The sequence below is a fragment of the Myotis yumanensis genome, unplaced genomic scaffold, assembly GCF_028538775.1.
Source record: "Myotis yumanensis isolate MYYU_CA2020_CCGP unplaced genomic scaffold, mMyoYum1.0.hap1 SCAF_2, whole genome shotgun sequence".
In the NCBI taxonomy this organism is placed as follows: Eukaryota; Metazoa; Chordata; class Mammalia; order Chiroptera; family Vespertilionidae; genus Myotis; species Myotis yumanensis.
The window spans coordinates 186,600,787-186,623,736 of NW_027223753.1; the positions used below are offsets into that span (position 1 = coordinate 186,600,787).

The window sequence follows — 22,950 nt, forward strand, 5'->3', positions numbered from 1 at the left end:
CATGAATCTAACTTATCTAAACTAATAGGACATGAATTTAAAGAGCTATATCCAAATAGCCTCTCCAAGTCTCACTGCAAATCATTTTCAATTTTTCCCCTCACATAGTCTTTTACAGGGTATATATATATAAAAAAAAGAATTCACATATGCTATTGGTGAAAGTATAACAAAAGTACAATATTTTTGGTGGTCAATTTAGTACATCTATCGTCAAGGACACATTCCATTTCAGGGAATTTACCCTAGAGATAATACACTACAGGTGCCCCCAAAAATCTACAAGTGCACACACATATTCTTTGCACTAATATTTTTTATAATGACTTTACAAACAATCCTAATACCTATCAAAAGGGAACTAGTTAAATAAATTAAAGTACAACCATGTTATAATGCCACAAAACATTTTAAGAGGAACAAGATAAATCTCTATGCACTGATATGAAAAAATAGCCACAAGATGGTAAGTGAAAAAGCACATTAAATTATAGCTTGTACAACATCAGTCTTTTTGTAAAAAAGAAAAAGACCTATTACCATGTCCCTTCTAGTTGTATATTCACAGAAAAATACATCGTCAATTTGTTTATAGCAACTATTTCTGGGGATCTAAGGATGCCCAGAGTTACTTTTTCCTTCACACAAATCATGTTTTTATTGATTTTAGAGAGACAGGAAGGGAGAAACATCGACATCCTGCATGCCCCCTGCTGGGGATCAAGCCTGCAGGTGCCCTGACCCAGAATCGAACCTATAACCCAATATCCTTAATAAAAACTTCAATAAGAAACAAAATGTCCAAAGGTTAACTTTCTAGAAAAAGAGAAAGAACAGAAAGAAACATAGTGAAATTTAAACCAGGTAATCAAACCCTGAATAAATTAGAAGGTTAGAAAATACTATTAGGTTGTAAATATAAAAAGTGCATCCTTAAGGAAAAATGGCCACAGTTTTAAAATGACGAATTAAAAAGTCACATTTATCATTCTCTGCTCCACACCCTCTCACAGTATGAGAAAGGGGGTTGTGATTATTACAAAATTTTACTATTCATTCTAAAGTCTTTAGTTCCATTAAACAAACCAGTTTTTCCACATGTACATCAAAACAAATCAGTAAAACTAGTTTTGAACACAAGGAAAAAGGGTGGTTGCCATAAATCTGTTTAAAGGAATGAAGTAAGCGTATGATCTTTATTTACTCTAATATAAAACCCCACAATTAAAAGTTTAGCTTCTAGAACAGTGTTTCTCATAAACCAGAGAAATAAAATTATAGTTCTTTCTTCCATACATCCTAGAGAAAATTTTTTCTCCAGATAAGCATGTCCCAAATGCCTATGTGGCTAAAAACAAAGGTGACAAAACTACAACTGAAAGGTAATTACAAGGAACTCAAAAATAATTACTATTGGCTCTGTATGCCTACAATCAAGAAAAGACTGGTATCAGAAATTAACCAGGGCAAGAAGGTAATCAATAAACTTTAATGGAAAGTTTAACTTTATTTGAATGAGGCAAAGGCTATAGTTTTCTTGTTTTCCCCCAGAACATTAGGACACTTAATAGCTATTTAGAGAGAAAAACTATGAACTGTATTATAAAAAGGTAAGACTATTTCATCAGATAATTAATTGAATTTACTATGTGAATCTGTTACCTAAAATTTGCTACTGTTAAGAAAAAAACAGAACACACCACAACTCTCAATGCTTAAATCTCCCATAATAAACATAAAACTACGCTATGGAAAGGCCTGATATTAAGCTTTCATACAAGTCACAATTTTGTGTGCATACTATTACTGAGTACCGCCCTAGGTACTGGAGTTCCACAGTGAACCATGATCTCTGCTCTCATGGAGCTTGCATTTTACCATACAAATAAGATGCAAAGTGAATAGGGCTAAAAGGCTTCTTGGAGGACATGACATTTGAGTTAAGACCTGAATGACAAGGAAGAGAAAGCCATGTGACAATCTGGGAACAGAATTCTCCAAGCAAAGATAATACAAAATGTAAGGGTACTATAAGATATTTTAATGAATTGTCTCTAAATCAGTTTTTTAAAATATAATGTCTGTTGATTTCAGAGAGGAAGGGAGAAGCAGAGAAAGATAGAAACATCAATGAGAGAATCATTGATCAGCTGCCTCCTGCACGCGCCCCCACCCCCACCCCCACTAGGGATCGAGCCCACAAACCGGGCATGTGCCCTGACTGGGAATCAAACCCGTGACCTCCTGGTTCCTAGGCTGATGCTCAACAACTAAGCCTCACCAGCCGGGAAAGATCTTTTTTTTTTTTCTTTTTTTTTTTAAATATATTTTATTGATTTTTTACAGAGAGGAAGGGAAGGGAGAGAGATAGAGAGTTAGAAACATCGATGAGAGAGAAACATCGATCAGCTGCCTCCTGCACATCTCCCACTGGGGATGTGCCCGCAACCCAGGTACATGCCCCTGACCGGAATTGAACCCGGGACCCCCGAGTCCGCAGGCCGACGCTCTATCCACTGAGCCAAACCGGTTTCGGCCGGGAAAGATCTTTTAACTACACTTCAGTGACATTCCATCATGCACAATAAAGTCAAATGTGGCTTGCAAAGCCTTCAGGAATTCATGCAACTCACCTGAAAATAAAGATTAAAATAAAGATTCTGATTCAGTGGTCTGTAATGGGGCCTGAGATTCCCTTTCTACTAAGTTCTGCAGACCACACTTTGAGTAGCAAGGATCTAGCTCAAGTTCATACCTCACAGCACTCCCACACAGTGAATTAATGCTCTTCCCCACATACCATGTTCTTACCTCTGTGCCTCTTTATAACTTCACCGTAAACGGTTTTTCCCTTACCTCCTCCACTGCAAAAACTTTTACTCTTCATTACAGTTTAGTTCAAACATCACAGAGACTTCAGGCATATGTTGATGCTACTTCCTTTGTATTCCACCACACTTCACATGTCTGTCTCCCCATGAGACTGTGAGTGTGGGGATAGAAAAATACTATCCTCGACACACAGATACTCAATAAATGCTTTTTGAGTACAAGTCAGTAAGGTATGGCATTTTTGCCGCAGTCTTTGAAATAATGTTTGTCACAATCACTTTTATTCCATAACATTTTCTTTAAAGTAATATACAGTAAAAAAATACTGTCAAATTATTAAAGGTCACTTAAAATATAAGACAATACAAATTCAAAATTAAAGTAAAATGTAATACTATTTGATGAGATATTTATCTTATTGCTGGAAAAAAGTCACACTGATTTCACTCTATTTTAGGGTAAAAAGGGCAAAACAAAGATGGTACTCTTTGGTAGTCTTTCAATTTAAATACTTACAGAAAAATAAGAATGGCATCAAATTTGTAGTATACCTTCCCCCCCTTAAATTAATAAGGACTTCTATTATGTTTTAAAAATAAATGACAAGAAGAGCATCTAAATCAAATGCTTACACTTGCAGTCCTCTCTTTACCACTCACCTTCCTCATCGATCCATTTCATGGTAAAAAGCTGTTCATTGTCAAAAGAACACATGTCTCGAACCTCATTGCAAAGGCCCTCAAAGGAGATGGAAGGTTCAAAGTGTGTTATCATGATATCCCTGAAAAAGAAAGGGCGTTTTGAGTTAGACAATGATTAAAATGAATAATGCTCTACACATTACTGAATGCCTGACGACTTGATGGACTTCAGCTATTTTGTATGTGCATCAATATCTGTTGCTTCCAGTAAACTATCTGTGCAAAGTAAAAATTAAATTGGTAAGAAACTAATTTAATTCAGTCTCCACCTAACAGCTCTGACAGATGGTAGTCCCACCTTTGCTTTAATATTCATTATCAGAAGATCACTTTTTTACTAGGCATTGCACTCCATGGATGAATGGCTTCTGCCTTATATTTAACAGAAAACTGTTCCAATCACTAGTCCCAGGTCTCCCCTTCTCAAAAAGTCTACCCTTTGTCCAAGAAATGGCCCTTCAATAATTTGACAAAGATCTGTCATGTCCTCTTCCTCAGCCCTAACTTCCACAGATTAACCACCCATAAGACTGTCAACCATTCTTTCCATGTCATAATTTTTAGATCTCATACCCTCATGTTCACCATTTTCCCAAAAAATCCCTATTTGCCAAAATTGGCTTTTAAATGATTCATATTTTAAGGTGGATACTCAAAAAATGTATGAATAGACATAAATGTGTAAGCAATAGTATGTAAGTCCACCTAGCAGCCATTCATTATAAAACTTAAAATGTAACAAAAAGTAGATAAGTGGATAAAAAAGCTGTGGTACTCAGTGGTTGAATGTGGACCTATGAACCAGGGGGTCACGGTTCAATTCCCGGTCAGGGCACATGCCCAGGTTGCAGGCTTGACCCCACTGGAAGTCAGGCAGGAAGCAGCTGATCAGTGATTCTCTCTTACCATTGATGTTTCTATCTCTCTCTCTCCCTCTCCCTTCCTCTCTGAAATCAATAAAAACATATTAAAAAATAAAATAAAAGGCTGTGGTACATTTACACAATGGAATACTACTCTGTGTAAAATGGAAGAAAATTTACTCTTTGCAACAGCATGGATGAGCCTGGAGAACATTATGCTAAGTGAAATAAGCCAATCAGAGAAAGGTAAGTACCATATAATTTCGCTCATACGTGGAATTTAATGAGCAAACTGAACTACCAAGCAAACTAGAGACAGACTCAGATAGAGAGCAGGCAGATAGCTGGGCAGGGGGGATGATGGGTGGGGGAGAGATTGAGCAAAAAAAAGAAAAGAAAAAAGAAAGAACTCATGGACATGGACAACAGTGTGGTGATTGTGGAGAGGAGGGGTGGGTGGAGGTGGAAGAGGGCATAGAGGGGATAAATCGTGATGGAAAAAATAAAATAAATAAAAAAGATGTTTTAAGCAAAAGCCTGGGGTTTCTCCCAAGAAGCCATGCGAAGCCTGTGATTTAATCATATAGTAGTCATCCTTCCAAAGGTAAGTTAAACAGACAGAATGACTCTAAGGGAACACTTACATAACTGTCTCTATGTGTCACACTCTGTTCTAAGGGTTTACAAAGTTAATGTAGTTCATGTGCTTCCTCTATTTTAAACTCTTCAAATGCCTTTTGTCTCTCATGCAGAGTAAAATCCAAAGTCCCTAGTGTCTACAAGGCCCTCTGTGAACTGGCCCTGGCTACCTCTTTTACCGCCAGACCTATAAACCAATGTTTGTAGTCCACCGCCTACCCCAGCTACAATGTAAGCTCATTATATTCCTAGTGGCCAACATAATGCCTAACACAGAATGGTTACTTGATAAATATTTGTTTGAAGAAACGAAGGAATTGACACTGTGTTAGGAACTGTGAATAAACCCAAGTATTTGGAACATAGAGCAGGAAATAAGAAATTAAAAATTTCAGTCATCTGCAAAAAAAAAGTTAAAACTGCAGTTTTAAGGGCTATTAAAGGTAAGCAGAGAGCCAAGCATAGAAACTGAATGGCCTTTTTTTGATAATCATTCTCTTCCTAAGTATCTCATGGTTTTCTGCCCCTTCTTCTACGAACCCTCTTGCCTTGGCTTTCTTAACAGTATGCTACCCTCGCTCTCTTTCTACTATATTCTGAACACTTTTGTCTTCAATCACAAGATATTCTTTACACCCGCTCTATTATTCCTTTATTTATTCCGACTCTCTCTCAAACCTACTGCACATTCAATGTTTTAACTATTATCTCTATGTAGGAGTCTCCTAAATCTGTAATTCCAACTCTCTGTAGTATTTAAGACTCTTGATAATCTGGTTCTAATTTCTATTCTCAACTTGATCCCATCATTCCCAACACAAATTACTACAAATATCTGGTTTAACTCACAATCCTCAAACATAAGACCTTGATGATCCAATCTTTAATCCTGACATTTCCTCAGTTTAAGGCTCAGTTTATGGAGGGAAATGGGGATCAATCGTAACAGGCACTTCAACACAACTTCCATTAAACCTTTTTCAACTGAACAAGTCCAATGGTCTATATTTCTAAACCTGTCCAACATGTATTTTATGTTCCACCTTTTGTTATTTAACTCATCATATACTGGTAACACATCCTCAACTAAATTGTAAACAACTGGAAGACGCAAATTTTGGACTTTTAAATATATTCACATAACCAGTGACATAATTAGGACCCAAATATTTCTTAACTAAATATAGAAGAAATACTTTCTAGGAGAAATCCATCTTCCAGAAGATGTACTTATGACAAGGGAATATCACTGTTTCTTTTGCCTATAAACAGTTATAGAACACTGAACATGTTCCAGGCACTAAAGAAACTTTATCTTACATAATCTTCAAAATAACCATCAAACTAGACATACTGATCCTATTTTACCAATTTAAAAAGTAAAACACTTTCAACTCTAGAACACTATCTGCCAGTGTCTCACAGATAGAACATAGAATATGAATTAAAATCCAAATCTTCAAATAACCTCATGGTGGATGCTTTAATCTGACCTTCCCCCTCCGCACTCCCCGCCCCCAGATTCACCCATTAGCAATGGAGCATTTATTATACCAGCTTCTGGAAGTATTACCAGCAGACAATCCCCAGTTGTCAGCCTCCTTCAGAGATTTCACTCTTTGCATATGATCATACCCCCTTCCTAGAAACAGCCCACAACCAATGACTAATTCGATGTGGGGGTATAAAAAGGCCCTAGATGTGACTCAGGAAAAAGTGTGAACTCCTCTTCAGAACTCACTCTCTGGAGGGTTAACTAAGGTATCTGTTGAGATTTCAGAGCATCTTGATTCTTTCCTACCTAAGCTTGCTCCCTTCCCTTCCCTCTTCCTCCAAGAGTCCTCCTGTATAAATCTCCTTCATGCTAATCTGAGACACAACTTTCCACACCAGCTATTAGCAGATGATATTGTTTTGACAAAAAATATAATGGATACAAACAGTCAATCACACCTTTAAGAGATCGGCTAATGAAAAATGTAATCCTTGTTTTGGAAATTAGTCAACTTTAATACCTGAAGGTAAATAATTTTTTGATTCTTCAGAGAAAATACATTGCCAACATATATAAATTATACATATTTTATGTCTCCTTCAACTAAATGTGAAATCCATGAGAGCAGGAACTCTGTTTTGCTCACTGCTATATCACCAATACCTAAAGCAGTGTCTGGTCCAGAATGGACGCTCACTAAATATATACGTTAAATGAATGGAGGTGTCACATGCTGTACTCTAAAGAAAGCAAGGGAAATGTAAAAATAAAAAGCATTCCAGAAAAGAGGAATGGCATATAAGAGGCAGCCAAAGTATAATGGTTCAGACCATGAGAGCTAAAGCCAGGATGCTTGGGTTTGCATCAAGGCTCTATCACTCACCAGCTGCGTATCCTCATGTGAGTTACTTAACTTCTCTGTGGCTCAACTTCATCATTTATAAAATAGGAACAATAACACCTCATATGGTATTATAAAGATTTAATGGATTAAGTGAATTCATCTTTATAGTATTTAGAATAGTGCATATAGCATACTCTATATGTATTGAATAAATTTTAAAAAATAGCCCGGCTGGTGTGGTTCAGGGGTTGAGCATCGACCTATGAACCAGGAGGTCATGGTTCGATTCCCGGTCAGGGCACACGCCCTGGTTGTGGGTTTGGTAAAAAAAAAAAAAAAAAAGTTATGTATTCATAGAATAATTTAAATAGAAGTGAAACCTCATTAGAGAGATAAAAATAACCCAACCTTCTAAAAGCAAAACTCAGATGCTTCTGGTTTAATATGGTAGAGGGAACACACATCTATATCTTTTCATCCTAAGGGCCCACTGAAATGACAAATTATCAAAGGCTTTGAAAACAAAAAAAGGCACAAACAGCATACCAGGAACTATGAGAAAGTCCTAGAGGATTCAAAACAGATGGGATAAAACTGACCCCAGAAACCATATCAGCCCCAAACAACAAGAGTTAAGAGGAACCTTAAAAAAGAGAACTTTTATTGACACAAGATTACTTTTCCCTCCTCTAAGCATCTAATCACATCACCTGGAATCTTCAAGTGCATAACACTTACATAAGCGTTCATTATAAATTCTTTTTTAAATCGCTTTAAAGAAAAAACTATGAGTTAAAGAGTAGAATAATGTTATAAACCTTTACAATGCAAAAATTACTTAGAAAAATCATGATATGAAAAAACGAATGGAAGTATAAATTCAAAAATGTTCCTTTCCTAGTGGAGAGTCAGTACTCTAGCTAAACTAGTAAAACAAAAATGGGCAAAGAACTTGGAACATATATTTCTTCAAAGAGGATATACAAATCGCCAACAAATTTATGAAAACATGTTCAACATCACTAATCATTGGGAAAATGCATATCGAAACCATAATGAAATATCACTGCACACCCATTAGGGTGCTATTTAAAAAAGCACACAGAATAACAGTGTTGACAAGGATGTGGAGAAAAATTGTTGCATTGTTGGTGGAAATGTAAAAATGAAATTTCTGTATAATCCAGCAAGTCCACCTCTGGGTATATATATCCAAAAGAACTGAAAGCAGATACTCCACCAGATATTTGGACGCCCATGTTCATGGCAGCATTATTCACAATAGCCAAAACATGGGAGCAACCCAAATGTCCATCAACAGATGAATAAATAAAATTGTGTGTGTGTGTATATATATATATATATATATATATATATATATATATATATATATGACTAAAGGACTATTCCGTTTTGAAAAGTAAGGAAATTCTGGCACATGCTACAACATAGATAAACCTTGACTTGAAAAAGGCCAGTCACAAAAAGACAAATACTGTAATGACTGCACTTACATGAAGTATCTAGACTAATCAAATTCATAGAAACAGAAAATAGAATAGTAGTTGTCAGGTGTTGTGGGGAAGGGAAATGGGGAGTAGTTCACTAAGGACAGAGTTTCAGTTTTGCAAAACGCAAAATTCTGGAGATTGGTTGCACAACAATATGAATGTAGTTAATACTACTGAAGTGCACACTTTAAAATTTTTTTTTCTTAAAAAGAAAAAAGAAAAGCAGGAAAAGGAATATTATTTCAATTATAAATGTAACCACAAGAAGGATTAAAAATAGTCAGATGAGAAGATAATGAAGAAGTGTTAAATTCGTCATCATTCATATTAATCAATAAATATATTAAAACAAAACAAAATTTTAAAAGTAATTAACTCTGGGTGGTGGAACTGGGGATTTGGCTGAGACTAGAAATGGAAAGAAGATGTACTTTGTACTTAGACCCTTCTGAATGGTAGGAGTATTATTATTTTTAATTCTTTATTGTTGAAAGTATTACATATGTCCCCTTTTCCCACCATTGTCGTCTCCCAGCCTGCCCCTGTCCCCCAGTCCCAGTCTACACCTCCCCCATGCTTAATGGTATAATTATTAACTTTTCTACCATGTAAATGGATGATTATAAAACTTACTTTCTAATAAAATAAATATAAATGAAATATAAAACTTATTTTGAATAACTTCTATAAATTATTGTTTTAAATATTTAAAAAATTTTAAATAGAAAACAGTTCCTTCTTCTAATGACATTACAGAAAATCTGCCTACCTTAAAGCAATTTTTCTTTCAAAATATGCTCAAGGTTATTAGTGCGAGAGGGTAAGGGTTGGCAGAAATGTATTTTAGAATTAAATCAGAAGAGAAGGAAAGGCTCCCATAAAATTTCTTTGGCAAAAACAAGTGTGACATTATCATTTTTGAATGCAAGGAGAAAATAATTAGTATCCTCAAGCTATCACTTCCTTATTCAGGTCCACATGGAGTTAAAATTAACACATATGTAAGCATGTCTATAAACAATAGGGATTTTTCAGAAATCTTATTTTTTCTCAAGAGCTAAAAAATATTTATCAGAACATACAAATATTTTTTAAAAATCTGTGCAATCCTTAGAAAACATGAATACATACTTCCTAAAGAGACTCAGTGAAGGAGTCGTGCTTTATCAACTGCCACTCCTTAAGTTCCAGAAACTAAAATATTTAAGGGAGTTTTATAAACACTTCTCTAAGTAATTGGGAAAACACCATGTTCATACACTCCATAATCACCAAATCCTTATCATAGTAGCAAAGCTAAAAATGAGCTGCAAAATAAAGATATTACATTTTAAAGGTATAAAACAAATTATGCAGGAAAGATTTTTTTTCTTGTTTTAACTTCAGTGTTACATAAATTACCTCCTACTACTAGTCTTCAACAAAATATAGTCTGCTTCACCACAGAGTTTCCCAAAATGACAAATTCAGGTACAGTTTTAGCTAAATTTTTTAAAAGGGAAAAAAAATGCATTTTTCATTTTGCTACTGAACTTCTGAAGACATTCGTTATGTTCCTATGTTCTAAAATACAGAATCTAAAGTTTTTCCTTAGGACTAATTGCTTTTAGAAATAAATACAGAGAACCACATTCAGCCCTTTTGCTATCTCAACATAAGCTTTTCTCCTTTAAATGTATAGTCAGAAATAAAAGTTTTCTTTGGAATCACCAATATAATAGACTTAGGCAGGGTTATCCATAGATGGTAAAACCATGGGTGAAAGGTTTTGGAGGAATAGAATATTTATACAATCTCAAAGTATCACCCGTAAAGTTAATTGTTAATTATAAAAAGTCATAAACCGTTTTAAGTAATAAAGGAGATCGAAAATTGACTCCAAAAGAGTAACTGTGAATATGAATCTGACAATAAAACAAAAAAGTTACCTTTAAAAGCCCTACTAATATAGTAAAAGGGAAAAAAAAAAATTTCTCTGTGGCTTATTCAGCTTCAGTGTTAACATCCATAAAATGGAGATAATGATATATACCTCTGAATATGTGAAAATTAAATAAAAGTAAGTGCAAAACCTATCACAGTTCTTGGAACATGTGGGTACATCACGAAAGTTAGTTCCTAAACTCTTTAACATACTTCAAGGGCAAAAAGGAGACTGGGTATCTTTGAACATAATTTATTACATTTTTCTAGATATTGATCATATTTCATTAAATAATCAATCACTACTAAAATTCAACACTGTCTGGAAAACCTAGCCATACGGTTAAGATAAGAAAAATAAATGAGATATATAGAAAAAAAGAGGCAAAACTGTTTTTTGCAGATGGCATTTTCTACCTCTAAATTCTAAGACAGTTAACTAAGAAATTAGAACTAATAAGGTGGCCAGTTTGACTTAAGCATACAAAATTTGATGGTATATAATAAAAAGGAATAAAAGCAACAGAAATTTATAAAAGCAATTTATAAAAGAATGACAAACTATCTAAGAATAAACTTAACAGGAAATGTGCAAGACCTATGGGATGGGAACCTTACTGAAAAACATGAAAGAAATTAATAAATAGGTATTAAATACCAGATACTCGTAGTTGTAAGACAGCTGAATATTATAAAACTAGCAGTTCTCAAATTAGTCTATAAATTCAATGCAATTTCAAATCAAAATGCCAGTAAGATTTATTTGTGGGGGGGCGGGGGAGAACCTATAAAAATCTTCAAAAATTCATCTGGAAGAGAAAATATACGAGAATAGCCAAGAAAATCTGGAAACAGAAAATTAATGAAATGGGTCTTTCCATAACATACATTAAAATTAACTATAGTCCGGCTGGTGTGGCTGGGTGGATTGAGCGTCATCTCATGGACCAAGAGGTCCTGAATTCAATTCCTAGTCAGGGCGCTTGCCTAGGTTTCGGGCTCGATTCCCAGTAGGGGGCGTGCAGGAGGAAGCCAATCAATAATTCTCTCTCATCATTGATGTTTCTATCCCTCTCTCCCTCTCCCTTCCTCTCTGAAATCAATAAAAATATATATATTAAAAAATAAAAGCCTCAAACATTTAATCCTCTAGGAAGGCTTCCCTCACCCCAAGCTCCTCTCCAACATCCATCCCTGCAAATACCTTACACACACATTTATTAACTCTTCTATGTCTTTCCTCCTATAAGTTTCTTAGTTCCTCAAGGGCAGAGCCTTGTAATTATCCTCTGTGTCCACCCTAGCACCACACGCCTGGCTTATAGTAGGTGTTCAACTATTTATTTATTTATTTATTTATTTATTTATTTATTTATTTTTAATCCTCACTGAGGATATGCTTTTCATTGATTCTAGAGAGAGGAAGATAGAGGGAGAGGGAGAAAGGGAGAGGAAGAAAGAGAGAAAAACATTGATTGTTTGCCTCCTGTACGCCCCCAACTGGGGATCGAACCTGAACCAAAACTGTGACCTTTGGTGCACAGGACAATGCTCTAACCAACTGAGCCACACCATCTAGGGCCAACAAGTTTATTACATTGAATTCAAACACATTTAAGTAATATGTGAAATCATAAGCAAGTCTGGAATTTTTAAAATTCATGTTTTAACAAGGTCCATTTCAATCATTAAAAAAAAAAAACAACACTCAAGTTACCTTAAAAAGAGGTTTGGGAGTTGTATTAGAAAGCTATCCTGGACCTCTAGGGAAAAAAATTTTAAATATGTATGTTTTTATTGATTTCAGAGAGGAAGGGAAAGGGAGAGAGAGAGAGAAACATCAATGATGAGAAGAAACTTCGATCAGATGCCTCTTGCACACTCCTACTAGGGATTTAGCCTGAAACCCGGGCATGTGCCCTGACTGGGAATCGAACCATGACCTTGTTCATGGGTGAATGCTCAAATACTGAACCACATCGGCCCCGCAGGGAGAATTTTCTGTAGAGAACTGTTTCTTTCTGCTCTGCTTCATGAGATCTTGCACATGGTCGGTCCTGGGCTTACCAGCCTCTCCCTCAACTCTTCAGCTTAGTTAGTCCTCACTGCTAACAAGCAACTTATCTCCATATCATCTAATTCAAATTTCTAAGAGGGTTGTTTGGGTTTGGGTTTTTGGCACCAGGCCACCATGTCCTTTCTCTCTCCCCAGTAAAGCTGTGGATCAATTGCTCTATGGTTAGGTGCCATGCCGAAGCTCTAGGACCAATAACTAACATTCCCCCAATTCTCAACTCCATACACTATTTTTATTTCCTTAGAACCATTACTAAAGTATATCACTAAAATTATGGTGCAATACTTTAAAAAACAAGTCTTGTCAAGACTTGTTAACAGTAAAAAAAAAAAAAAAAAAAAATCCTGCCGATTTCTTCACTGAACCAGCTATACATTCCAAATATGCAAGGAGTTAACAATCTTTTTATCTGTAGATGTGCACACAAAGAATCCTCTGGATTGTTGTAACTGCTCAAGAGCAGTGTTTAAAAAGCACTTTTTATAAGCTTTTTGAAAAATTTCCTAAACCCTTATAATGTAAAGAAATGAGTAGTTAAATTTGATCCCATAATAACAAGTAATTTCATATAAGGATAATCACATCCAATGGCAATCTATCACTAACCAACAAAACCTGTTTCTCTTCCTCGGCACTAAGGCCACTCACTGACAAGCTACCGTGGCAAGGAAAGAGGGGTTCAGGCTGTGAGACAGGCACTCTTAGGTGGGCTCCAATAGAATCAGAGTCTCAGTGCTTAAAAACTAGAAAAAAATCTAATTAAATGTCTGTGATAGCTAGGAGACATCACATTTATACTAAAAAGAAATTTAACAGAATGCTAACACTATACACATCTTTGAAAGGAGAGGGCCATTTAATCACTACAAAATGCTGCTATTCCAAGATTCAACATTTACTGGATAGAAATATTGTTAGAAGGAAATAAGGGGAAAGCTCTTGGATAATAGCTATTCAGAAAATCTGAAACAAAAATACTTTTTTTCCAATGCAGATTGTCCTTACATTTCTTGACAAGAAGGATTTTTATTTTAAAATCAGGTAGGTGTTCTAGTTAGCCAACCTGTTTATTAACTATCCTCATTGGTGACTCATTTTAGTTTCATCTGCAGTAATGTGCAGGTGACTGTAATATCATAACCATCCATTTAGACTATTGTTAAAAACATATAATCTTAACAGATCTAATTTCAGAGGGCAGAAATTGGTACAATTTAGAGTGCTGATGTTGTCTTTAAATGAGGCTTGAAATGAAGGCACTATTAGAAAGCTTTCATTAAATTAAAAGCACTAAAGGGCAAGAGATTCATTCCTTAGCAAAAATTCATAGGTATAAAATAAAACAAAGAAAATGTTAGCTTGAATGTCTTGGAGAAATTTTAGTCAAGCATTAAAAGGGTAATGAGCCAAGAAAATATGATAATACATTCCTAAAGTATAGCATACTTTGATTTCTTTCCAAAGGAGAAGCTTACAATGATTTTGATTTACTAATTAGGCCTATGTACATTTGTCAAACTAATAAAAATGGGAACAAAGAAGCACCAGTTTCTTCATCTTCCATAGTTGGAATAAGTGAAAACTATCCATATTTAATAAGTCAAGAATTTATATATTTTAAGTCATAAAGGTAAATCAGAAAACTAAAAACAATAGACTAACATTAAAAATTGATAGGCACCAGGAGGAGAAAAAGCAAAAGGTAGTATGCATCCAATTTCTCATCTTTCAGAGTATCAAAAGATATTATCTAAAGTTGATGAATCACAAAACAGAACTATAACCTTTAAAATAATAAAGGCAACCTCCAGAAGAACCAGAAATCAACTGTCAACAGTAGTTACCTCTGGAGGTTGGGAAGGTGAGATGGGGAACACTTTTTATTTTACATCTGTACAATTTGCACTCTCCTACCATGTGTGTATATTCATTTTTTAATCTACCTTTTAAACTACCAATAATCAGATACCTTAAAAAAAAAAACAGGTACTGTATTTCATGCTCTGTACCTAACAACTCATGAACTGTAGACTTTATAAAATGGAACACACTCTAAAGTGAAGTATCTATTAAATTAAAGGTAAGATAAAAGAAGCAAAACTTTTTTCCCATAATGCAAAATTCATAGCTGAGCATCCTCAAGTCAACTGTGACAACTACAAACCATTTAAAAAAAAAAAAAAAAACCTACACACCATTCTTGGCATTGTTTTAAAATCAAGACCTCCTTGATCACCCTGGTTGGTGTTCCCAGTGGTTAGAGCATCAGTCCCGCACGGAAGGGTCGTGGGTTCAATTCCTGGTCAAGGGCAGATACATGGGTAATAGGCTTGATCCCTGGCCCCAGTTGGGGTGCATTCGAGAGACAACCAATCGATGTGTCTCTCTCACATTAATGTCTCTCTCTCCTCCCTCTCCCCCTCCCCACCCTTTCACTCTCTCTAGAAATCAATGGGAAAAATATCCTTGGGAAAATTAACAAACAAAGACCTCCTTGATCAATTTAAACAAAAACACTGATATTGTCCAAAATAATACCTGTGAACAACTTCTGAATACAGTCAAGCTGATACACACAGGTCAGAGGCCTCATGGCAGCAAACAAAATAAACTAGTATGTCCTTACATCAGTCAGTAACATTTAGGGGTTGAAATCAAAAGGAGAGGCATTTTGAAAGTTTGCTATCTTCACTGATCCTTTCAGGAATGTACAAGTATGCATTGCAGTTTCAACCTCCCAGTGCCTGAGTTTTTTAAAGCAATTTATTTCTGCTTGGACAAGCAGTTAAGACATGCCAAGACGGTTGGGTTTTCTGTTAACCCTTAGCTTCAACCCTTTATTCTCACACTAACATTTCACCTTTCTACTTCTCCTAAATATAATTAGATCAAAGAAATTTAAAAGCCACAACTGAATTCAAGGGAATGGGGACACTTCAGGTCGCCGACTATGATGGACTATGATTTAATACAACAATCTCAGGACTGGATTATTTCTGGTAAACCACAGTAATTATAACTTAGATAATAATATGAATAAAGATCACAGATTTTCCAGCTGTGTCTAGCCTCCTCCTCTTCTCACCTTGCATGGTCTCACCCTATGGGAAGATGCATGAAGCAACAACCCTGACAGGGAAGCGTTCACAAAACTTTACGCATGCACAATCTAATCTTGGAGACATAAATACCCAATGCACATCCCCAAAAACGCATCGACTCTACTCTTCAATAATAACTGCTATGTCTAATTTACTGGCAGCCGGACCACAGTCCAGATACACTTGGTGAACTCTCCCACCTAGGCAAGGAAAGAAACCTGACTTAGAGAACCAGAGGCCCTGGGCCTGCTGGAAATCCAAAGGGCCAGCACACTGGAGCCCCCGTCTTTGCAGCCCACAGCAAACTTAGTTCACCGAGGCATCGCTCGGAGTCCACTCTCAACTCCGAACCACACGTCCGGACTTCACGACCTCTAAACCCGTGTAAATTTCCCATCAGGCGAGTCCATCCTACCCACCAGGTGGACCTGCTCGATTCCAAGGCTCCTCCCTGGGACCCTACTCGGGACCCTCAGCCACGCGACTCCCAGACGCGCCCCGCACCACCCTCTGAGCGTGCTCCCACCCAGCGTCCCATGCTCCTCCCCCGGCCACTCGGTCACCCATCCCGAGTCCCCAGCGTCGCCCCCCCAGACCAACCCGCCACCACATGTCCAGTCCCCCGCCACCTCTGCAGCCCCGCACCCTGCCCGCCTCCAGGCCAAGGGGCGCTGGCCTCTCCCCTGCCTCCCCGCCTCCACGCCGGGCACTCACCCGCGGTAGTAGGCTTTCACCCGGACCTGGTGAGCATGGTCCCCGAAGCCGCCGCCCGCGATCGGGTGAGACATGGTAGTGCTGTCCCTCTGGGTCGGCATCTCCTGCCTCCCCCGCCTCAACGCCGGAGGCCGAGGGGGCTGGGGGCGCGCGGGGGGACCCGGCTGCCAGAGCCTCCCCGGAGCCGCGGCGCGCCGCTCCTCTCCCTGCGCTCCCGCCCGCGGCGCGGACCCAAGGGTCGCCTCGCCCGGGCAGCCGGAACCACGCGGCTCCTCCCACCGCCCGCGGCCGCCACCGCCTCTACCGCGGCGCGGACCCAGCACGCCTCCCCGCCCGGGCCCCTCCCATCTCGCGGGCTCCAAAGGCCCACATTCCCGGGGAGGGAGGGCGCCACCACCGAGCCGACTCCAGGAGCCTCAAGGCCCGGCTGAACCATTCCGACGGAGGGCGAGGACCAGGGGGGGAGAGGACGGGAGGCGCCAGCCACCCCACCCAGTGCCGAGCGAGGGTCTTTCGTGGCAGCCGTGTCGGAGAGCGCGCAAACGTTCCGGTCGCTGCCGTTCCGTGAAAAGCCCTCTCCCTGTCGGGAAAGTGGTAGCGGGGAGATGCAGCGGCATCGCACCCCGGGGTCCCGACTTGGTGGCGTCCGTGGTCAGCCGACTAGGGATTCGGGGAGGTTTCCTGAGCGGGTTTCTGGGATTTGGAGTCCCCGGGGGATTCTGGGACTGGAGGTTCCTTCGGTGCCGGGCGCCCCGCCTCCTCGCCGAGTGTCTCCAGCTTGCGCCCCAGGAACCGTCGGAGTGGAAATCCTGGATCCAGCTTGGGCGTCCCAAGTCACTGGAAATGCCTGGGCTGCGTCACGATCTCTGGCTTTTTTTTCTTTGATGAATTCTCCCTTCCGATTGCATTAATCATCCCCATTGTATAGTGCCTTTTTGTAGGAACAAAAGTTTGATTACCTGCCCAGCATAGCCTCTTTCATGGATAGAATTAAATAGTGTAACCAATGTACTAATGAAAGTAATAAAGGAGGAAACTCAACTAAGGAAATATGATAGAAGACTGACTTTTCTTCCTTCTTGGCCCCATATCTAGGACCGTGTATATTGCATAGAACAAGTGTACCATGAGTATCCAATCCATCCTTCCATCCATCCATCCATCAGCATTTTTTTCTTTTAACTCTGGCTAACAAAGGATTAAAAGAATCTGTCCTTCCACTCGTCCTGGCTCTGCCACATAGTGCAGTTAGAGATAGCATGAATCCAGCCCCTGCATCAGTCCTGGTACCAAACTTTTTCCAAATTGGCTGCACCATTTTACATTTGTACCAACCATGTATGAAGGTTCCAACTTCTTTATGTCCTTGTCAACACCATATTCTTCATTATAATCATCCTAGTGTTTATGAAAGTGGTATGTCATTGTGTGTTTTTTAAACAACTGTATTTTATTTATTTTTGTAATCTTTACATGCGGATGTGTTTATTGATTTTTTAGAGAGAGGAAGGGACAGAGTGAACAAGAGAGAGAAACATCAATGTAAGAGAGAAACATCAATCGGTTGCCTCCCATATGAATCCCAATTAGGAATCAAACCCACCACCTCTTTGGTGTATCCTGGATGATACCCCAACCAACTGAGCCACCCTGCCATGGCCTCATTGTGGTTTTGATTTGCATTTCTCTAATGACTAATGACTTTTTGTGTTTTTATTGTCCTTTTGTGTATTTCCTTTGGAGAAAAGTGTCCATTTAAATCCTTTGGCCATTTTAAAATTGGGTAATCTTTTTTTTTTATTGAGTTGTTTATATATTCTGTAAACAAGTTCTTCATTAGATGATTGCAAATATTTTCTCCTATTCTGTGTTTTGGTTTTTCATTTTCGGGTGGTATCATTTGCAGCACAAAAGTTTTTAATTTTGATTAAGTCTAATGGGTCTATTTTTTCGTTGTTGTTGCCTGTCCTTTTGATGTCATGTCTAAGAAGGTTTTGCCTAACTCAAGATCATGAAGATTTACAATTATTTTTCTTCTAAAAGTTTTATAGTCTAACTCTTAATTTAGGTCTATGATCCATATTGCATTAATTTTTTGTGTGTAATATAAGTAAGTACCCTTTGTAATACTTTAAGCAATAAAATAAATAAATAAGTAAATAAAATAAAATTAAAAAAAATATATATATATAAGTAAGTAGTCCAAATTTGCATACAGATATCCAGTTGTCCCAGAACCATTTGTTGAAAAGCCTATTTTTTTCCCATGAATTGTCTTTACTCTTGGCAAAAATCAATTAACCAAAATGTGTTTATTTCTGAACTAGGGGCTCAGTGCACGAATTTGTGCATCTTGAAAGGAACTGTGGGCTGTGAGGCTGCAGTGGGCACAGGGGTGGGTCTCGGCCCATCTTCCACATCCCCACCTGCCCCCTCCCACCGCAGCCCCCAGTCCCCTGTCTGCCAGCAGCCCTGCTCCCTCCACCACTGCTCCCACACACTGATTGCACCAGCCCTGCTCGCAAAATGATTGGGGCTACGAGTGGTGGCTTCTGCCCCAATTGTCCCTCAGGAGCAGGGGAAGGTGGAGAAGCCCTCAGGGGCGATCAAGCCTGGCGCCAGGTGCCAGCAGCAGGTGCAAGCAGTGGCTCTGGTGTTGGCAGCAGTTGCAAGCAGGCCAGCGCCAGCAGCAGGTGCGAGCACTAGGCGGGACCGTGGTACAAAGGAGCAAAGAATTTTCAGTAACCACCAGAGACTCGCCCCGATGACAGTGACGGGCGCCATGCCTTGGTCTGGCGCTCCCACTCACCTGCTCCACCATCCTGCCACCCACTCTGTTCCACGCTCTGCCGCCTGCTGCTGACACCCGTCACATTCCACGGGTGCACATCACTGGTTGTTCGGTTGTTCCACCGTTCAGTCTATTTGCATATTAGGGTTTTATATATATAGATTCTCAATTATATTCCATTGATCTATCTATCCATCCTTATGCAAGAATCACACTGTTTTCATTACTGCAGTTTTGTGGTAAGTTAAAACAGGGAAATTTGAGTCTTACAACTTTGTCTTCTTCAAAATTGTTTTGACTATTGAACACGAGTCCGTGCGCGAGTAGCTCGCTGTTGCTTGCCTCAGCTGGCCACCCCGCCCACCACCGCTTGTAGCTCTCCCACACACGTAGCTCGCTACCCCACCTTCCTGTAGCTGTCTGCCACAGGTAGCTCGCTGCCCCACCCTCCTGCTGATCGGTCACAGTGTAAAGACCATTTGCATATTACCTCTTTATTATATAGGATTGCTGCTTTGAAGTCTTTGACTGCTAAGTCCAACAGCAGTGTCTTCTCAAAGGCAGTTTCTGTGTATATGGGTCCCACTTGCCTGTTTCTTTGTATGTCTCATAATTTTTTGTTTGCAAACTATATATTTCCATAGTAGCAACTCTGGAAACTGATCCTGACTGGCTCCAGGGCTTGTTGTCATAGTTGTTTGTTTATTTGTTTAGTGTCTTGGCAAAACCAACTCAGTAAACTCTATTTCCCCCTCACTGTGCAGCCTCTGATGCATTTCCTCATAGGATGCAGCTTTGGCATACACAATGTCACCTTGACTTCTCTCTTCCATGGGAATGACAGTGGTTTTAGCAGGTTCTCCCTCTCTCTCTCTCTCTCTCTCTCTCTCTCCCTCTCTCTTTTACTTCCCCCTCTTTACTTTTCAAATTTAATTGCAAGTATTTGGTGACAAATATCTTTAGGAAATTCACAATGTAATGATTCTTATAAGATGTTGAATAATAAAATACATTTAAGAAAAAATGGATGAAAAACCTGAAAGGGAAGGAGACTATGAGAGAACATAGTCAGTAGAGCATTATTACAATGTCTCTCTTCTCTTTTAGACATTTTTTTACAACTTTATTTTACAAATGTTATACTTTACAAATGTTAAAATTAGCCTGTTTCTAGTGTGTAATAGAGTGACTTTTAGAAAATTTGTTCAATTGTGCATTCATCACCATAAATCAGTTTTAGAACGTTAAAAATTTTTTAATTAATTTTGGGAGAGAGAGACATTGATTTATTGCTCCACTCATGTATGTTTTCATGTTTCTTGTATATGCCCTGACTGAGGATCAAACTGCAACCTTGTTGATTTGGGACAACGCTCCAACCATCTGAGCTACCCATCAGGTCCTAAACATTTTTACTACCCCAGTAAGATCCATCATGCCCACTTACAATTAATTCAACTTACACCTCTAGCCCTAGCCAACCAGTAATCCATGTTCTGTCTCTATAGATTTGCCCTTTCTGGACATTTTACGTAAATGTAATCATATAATATGTGGTTGGTTGTGTCTGCCTTCTTTCATTTAGCATGCTATTTTTGCATTAGTGCAGTAGTTCAAGTTAGAGTGTTCTGATATGCCAAGGTTCCGAGGTGTTTTTTGTTTTGTTTATCTTTGTTAATCTTCACCCAAGAGAGCGTGGAAGGGAGGGAGGGGAAGGAGAGAGAGAGAAAAAACATTGATGTGAGAGAGAGACATCAATTGGTTGCCTCCTGCACAAGCCCTGACTAGGGCCTGGGAATGATCCTGCAACCCAGGTATATGCCCTTGAGGGGAAATCGAACCCTCAACCTGCAGTGCTCAGGAGGACCCATGATCTAACCACTGAGCACATAGGGAAAGGTTGCGGGTTTAATTCTCTGGTCAGGGCCCATACAGGAAGCAACCAATGAATAAACAACAAATTCATGCATCTCAATCTCTCTCTCTCTCTCTCTCTCTCTCTCTTTCTCTCTCTCTCTCTCTTTCTCTCTCTCCTTCCCTCCCTAGTTAGGTTCCCTTTCCTTCACCTCCCTATCAAGCTTTTGGCTGGTTTACTGTTATTGATATCACTCCCAGCTGTTAGCCTCCACTAATTGGCAATGTATTGCTCCAGTGTTTTTGACAGTACCTTGAGGCATAAATTACCTCATTGTCTGAGGCAATGGTTGTTTTTTTGTAATTTTGATCAGTGTGGTTGTTTCAATAAGGCGAGTATACCGGGGGCTCCTCATGTCTCCATCCTGGAAGTGGTCTGACATTAATTTTTAAAGTTAATAAGGCACAAACATTTATGTATATAGGATGATCAGGGCACAGAAATGATGTTACTTTTAGTAACAAAATACCAGAAACTATCTAATCATCTCTTTGGCTAAAGAAAACCAGACTGTGTAAAAAGGTTTACAAAGAACTTGGCATCACATTAATCACATATTTAGGAAAATTTGGCTTCCTTTCTAGAGACTGAGCTGCTCTAACAAGAAAATGACTGATCAGAATAGATAAAACTTTATATTCAGTTTTAATTAGCCTTATTAATGAGCCCCAAAGCCAGGATCAAATATGAAAATTTGTTTGCTATGTTCTTGATGTCATCTAATATATCCTGTTACTAGGTCTTTCATGCCTGTTTCTCAATTGAGAATCATATGATTAAAATAGGAAGTCAATGGTAGACACTGTGAACAAGACTCTCAAAGTCCATTACCTTTCAGTTGTACTTAAAACGGTGCTTACGAATACCTTCAATTTTGCATAAGCCTGTTGCCCTTAACCTAACATTCTTCAGTGGTTACACTGAACATGTGATAATGTCATTAAAAGGAGAGAAAAGTGTTTAAACTGCAAGTTCTAATCATTTAGAGGTACTTTTTTAAAAATATATTTTTTTCACAGAGAGGAAGGGAGAGGGATGGAGAGTCAGAAACATCAGTGAGAGAGAAACATTGATCAGCTGCCTCCTGCACGCCCCCCACCGGGGGGACGTGCCCGCAACCAAGGTACATGCCCTTGACCGGAATCGAACCTGGGACCCTTGAGTCCGCAGGCCGACGCTCTATCCACTGAGCCAAACCGGTTCTGGCTAGAGGGACTTTTTGACCTGTGGAGATAAACAGTGGGCCCTGGGCTGAATTACATACTTGCCTTACTGCAATAACTTTAATAGGAAAATAATTAATTAATTCTCAAATCCATAGGCTTAAGGGACTTAAAACATTTTGGGCTAACATTCTCTAATTTTGTCATTATCAGAGTGCTTGTCCAAGGTGGAGCAAAGAAATAACCTGCTTGGAGAATGGTGAATGAGACAATAACTAGTGGGCACAGGTCCTGTGGGATCATGTCCTAATATCACATTCATTGTTTTATTTAATCTTCAAGAGCAGAAGCCATGTCCAGAACTCCTGATTGAAGTCCTGA

At 38.7% G+C, this 22,950-nt stretch overlaps 1 protein-coding gene across 1 annotated transcript in view; it reads right to left on the reverse strand.

The window, feature by feature from the left end:
- Positions 1 to 16,969, reverse strand: part of PRKCI (protein kinase C iota) — a 75,720-nt gene extending 58,751 nt beyond the window's left edge. The window contains exons 1-2 of the mRNA XM_070406814.1: positions 16,701 to 16,969; positions 3,492 to 3,613 (exon numbers count right to left, since the gene is read on the reverse strand). Of these exons, the coding sequence (XP_070262915.1) occupies positions 3,492 to 3,613; positions 16,701 to 16,801 (223 nt within the window). The 5' untranslated portion in view covers positions 16,802 to 16,969. The remainder of the gene's footprint in view (positions 1 to 3,491; positions 3,614 to 16,700) is intronic.
- Positions 16,970 to 22,950: the final 5,981 nt, after the last annotated feature.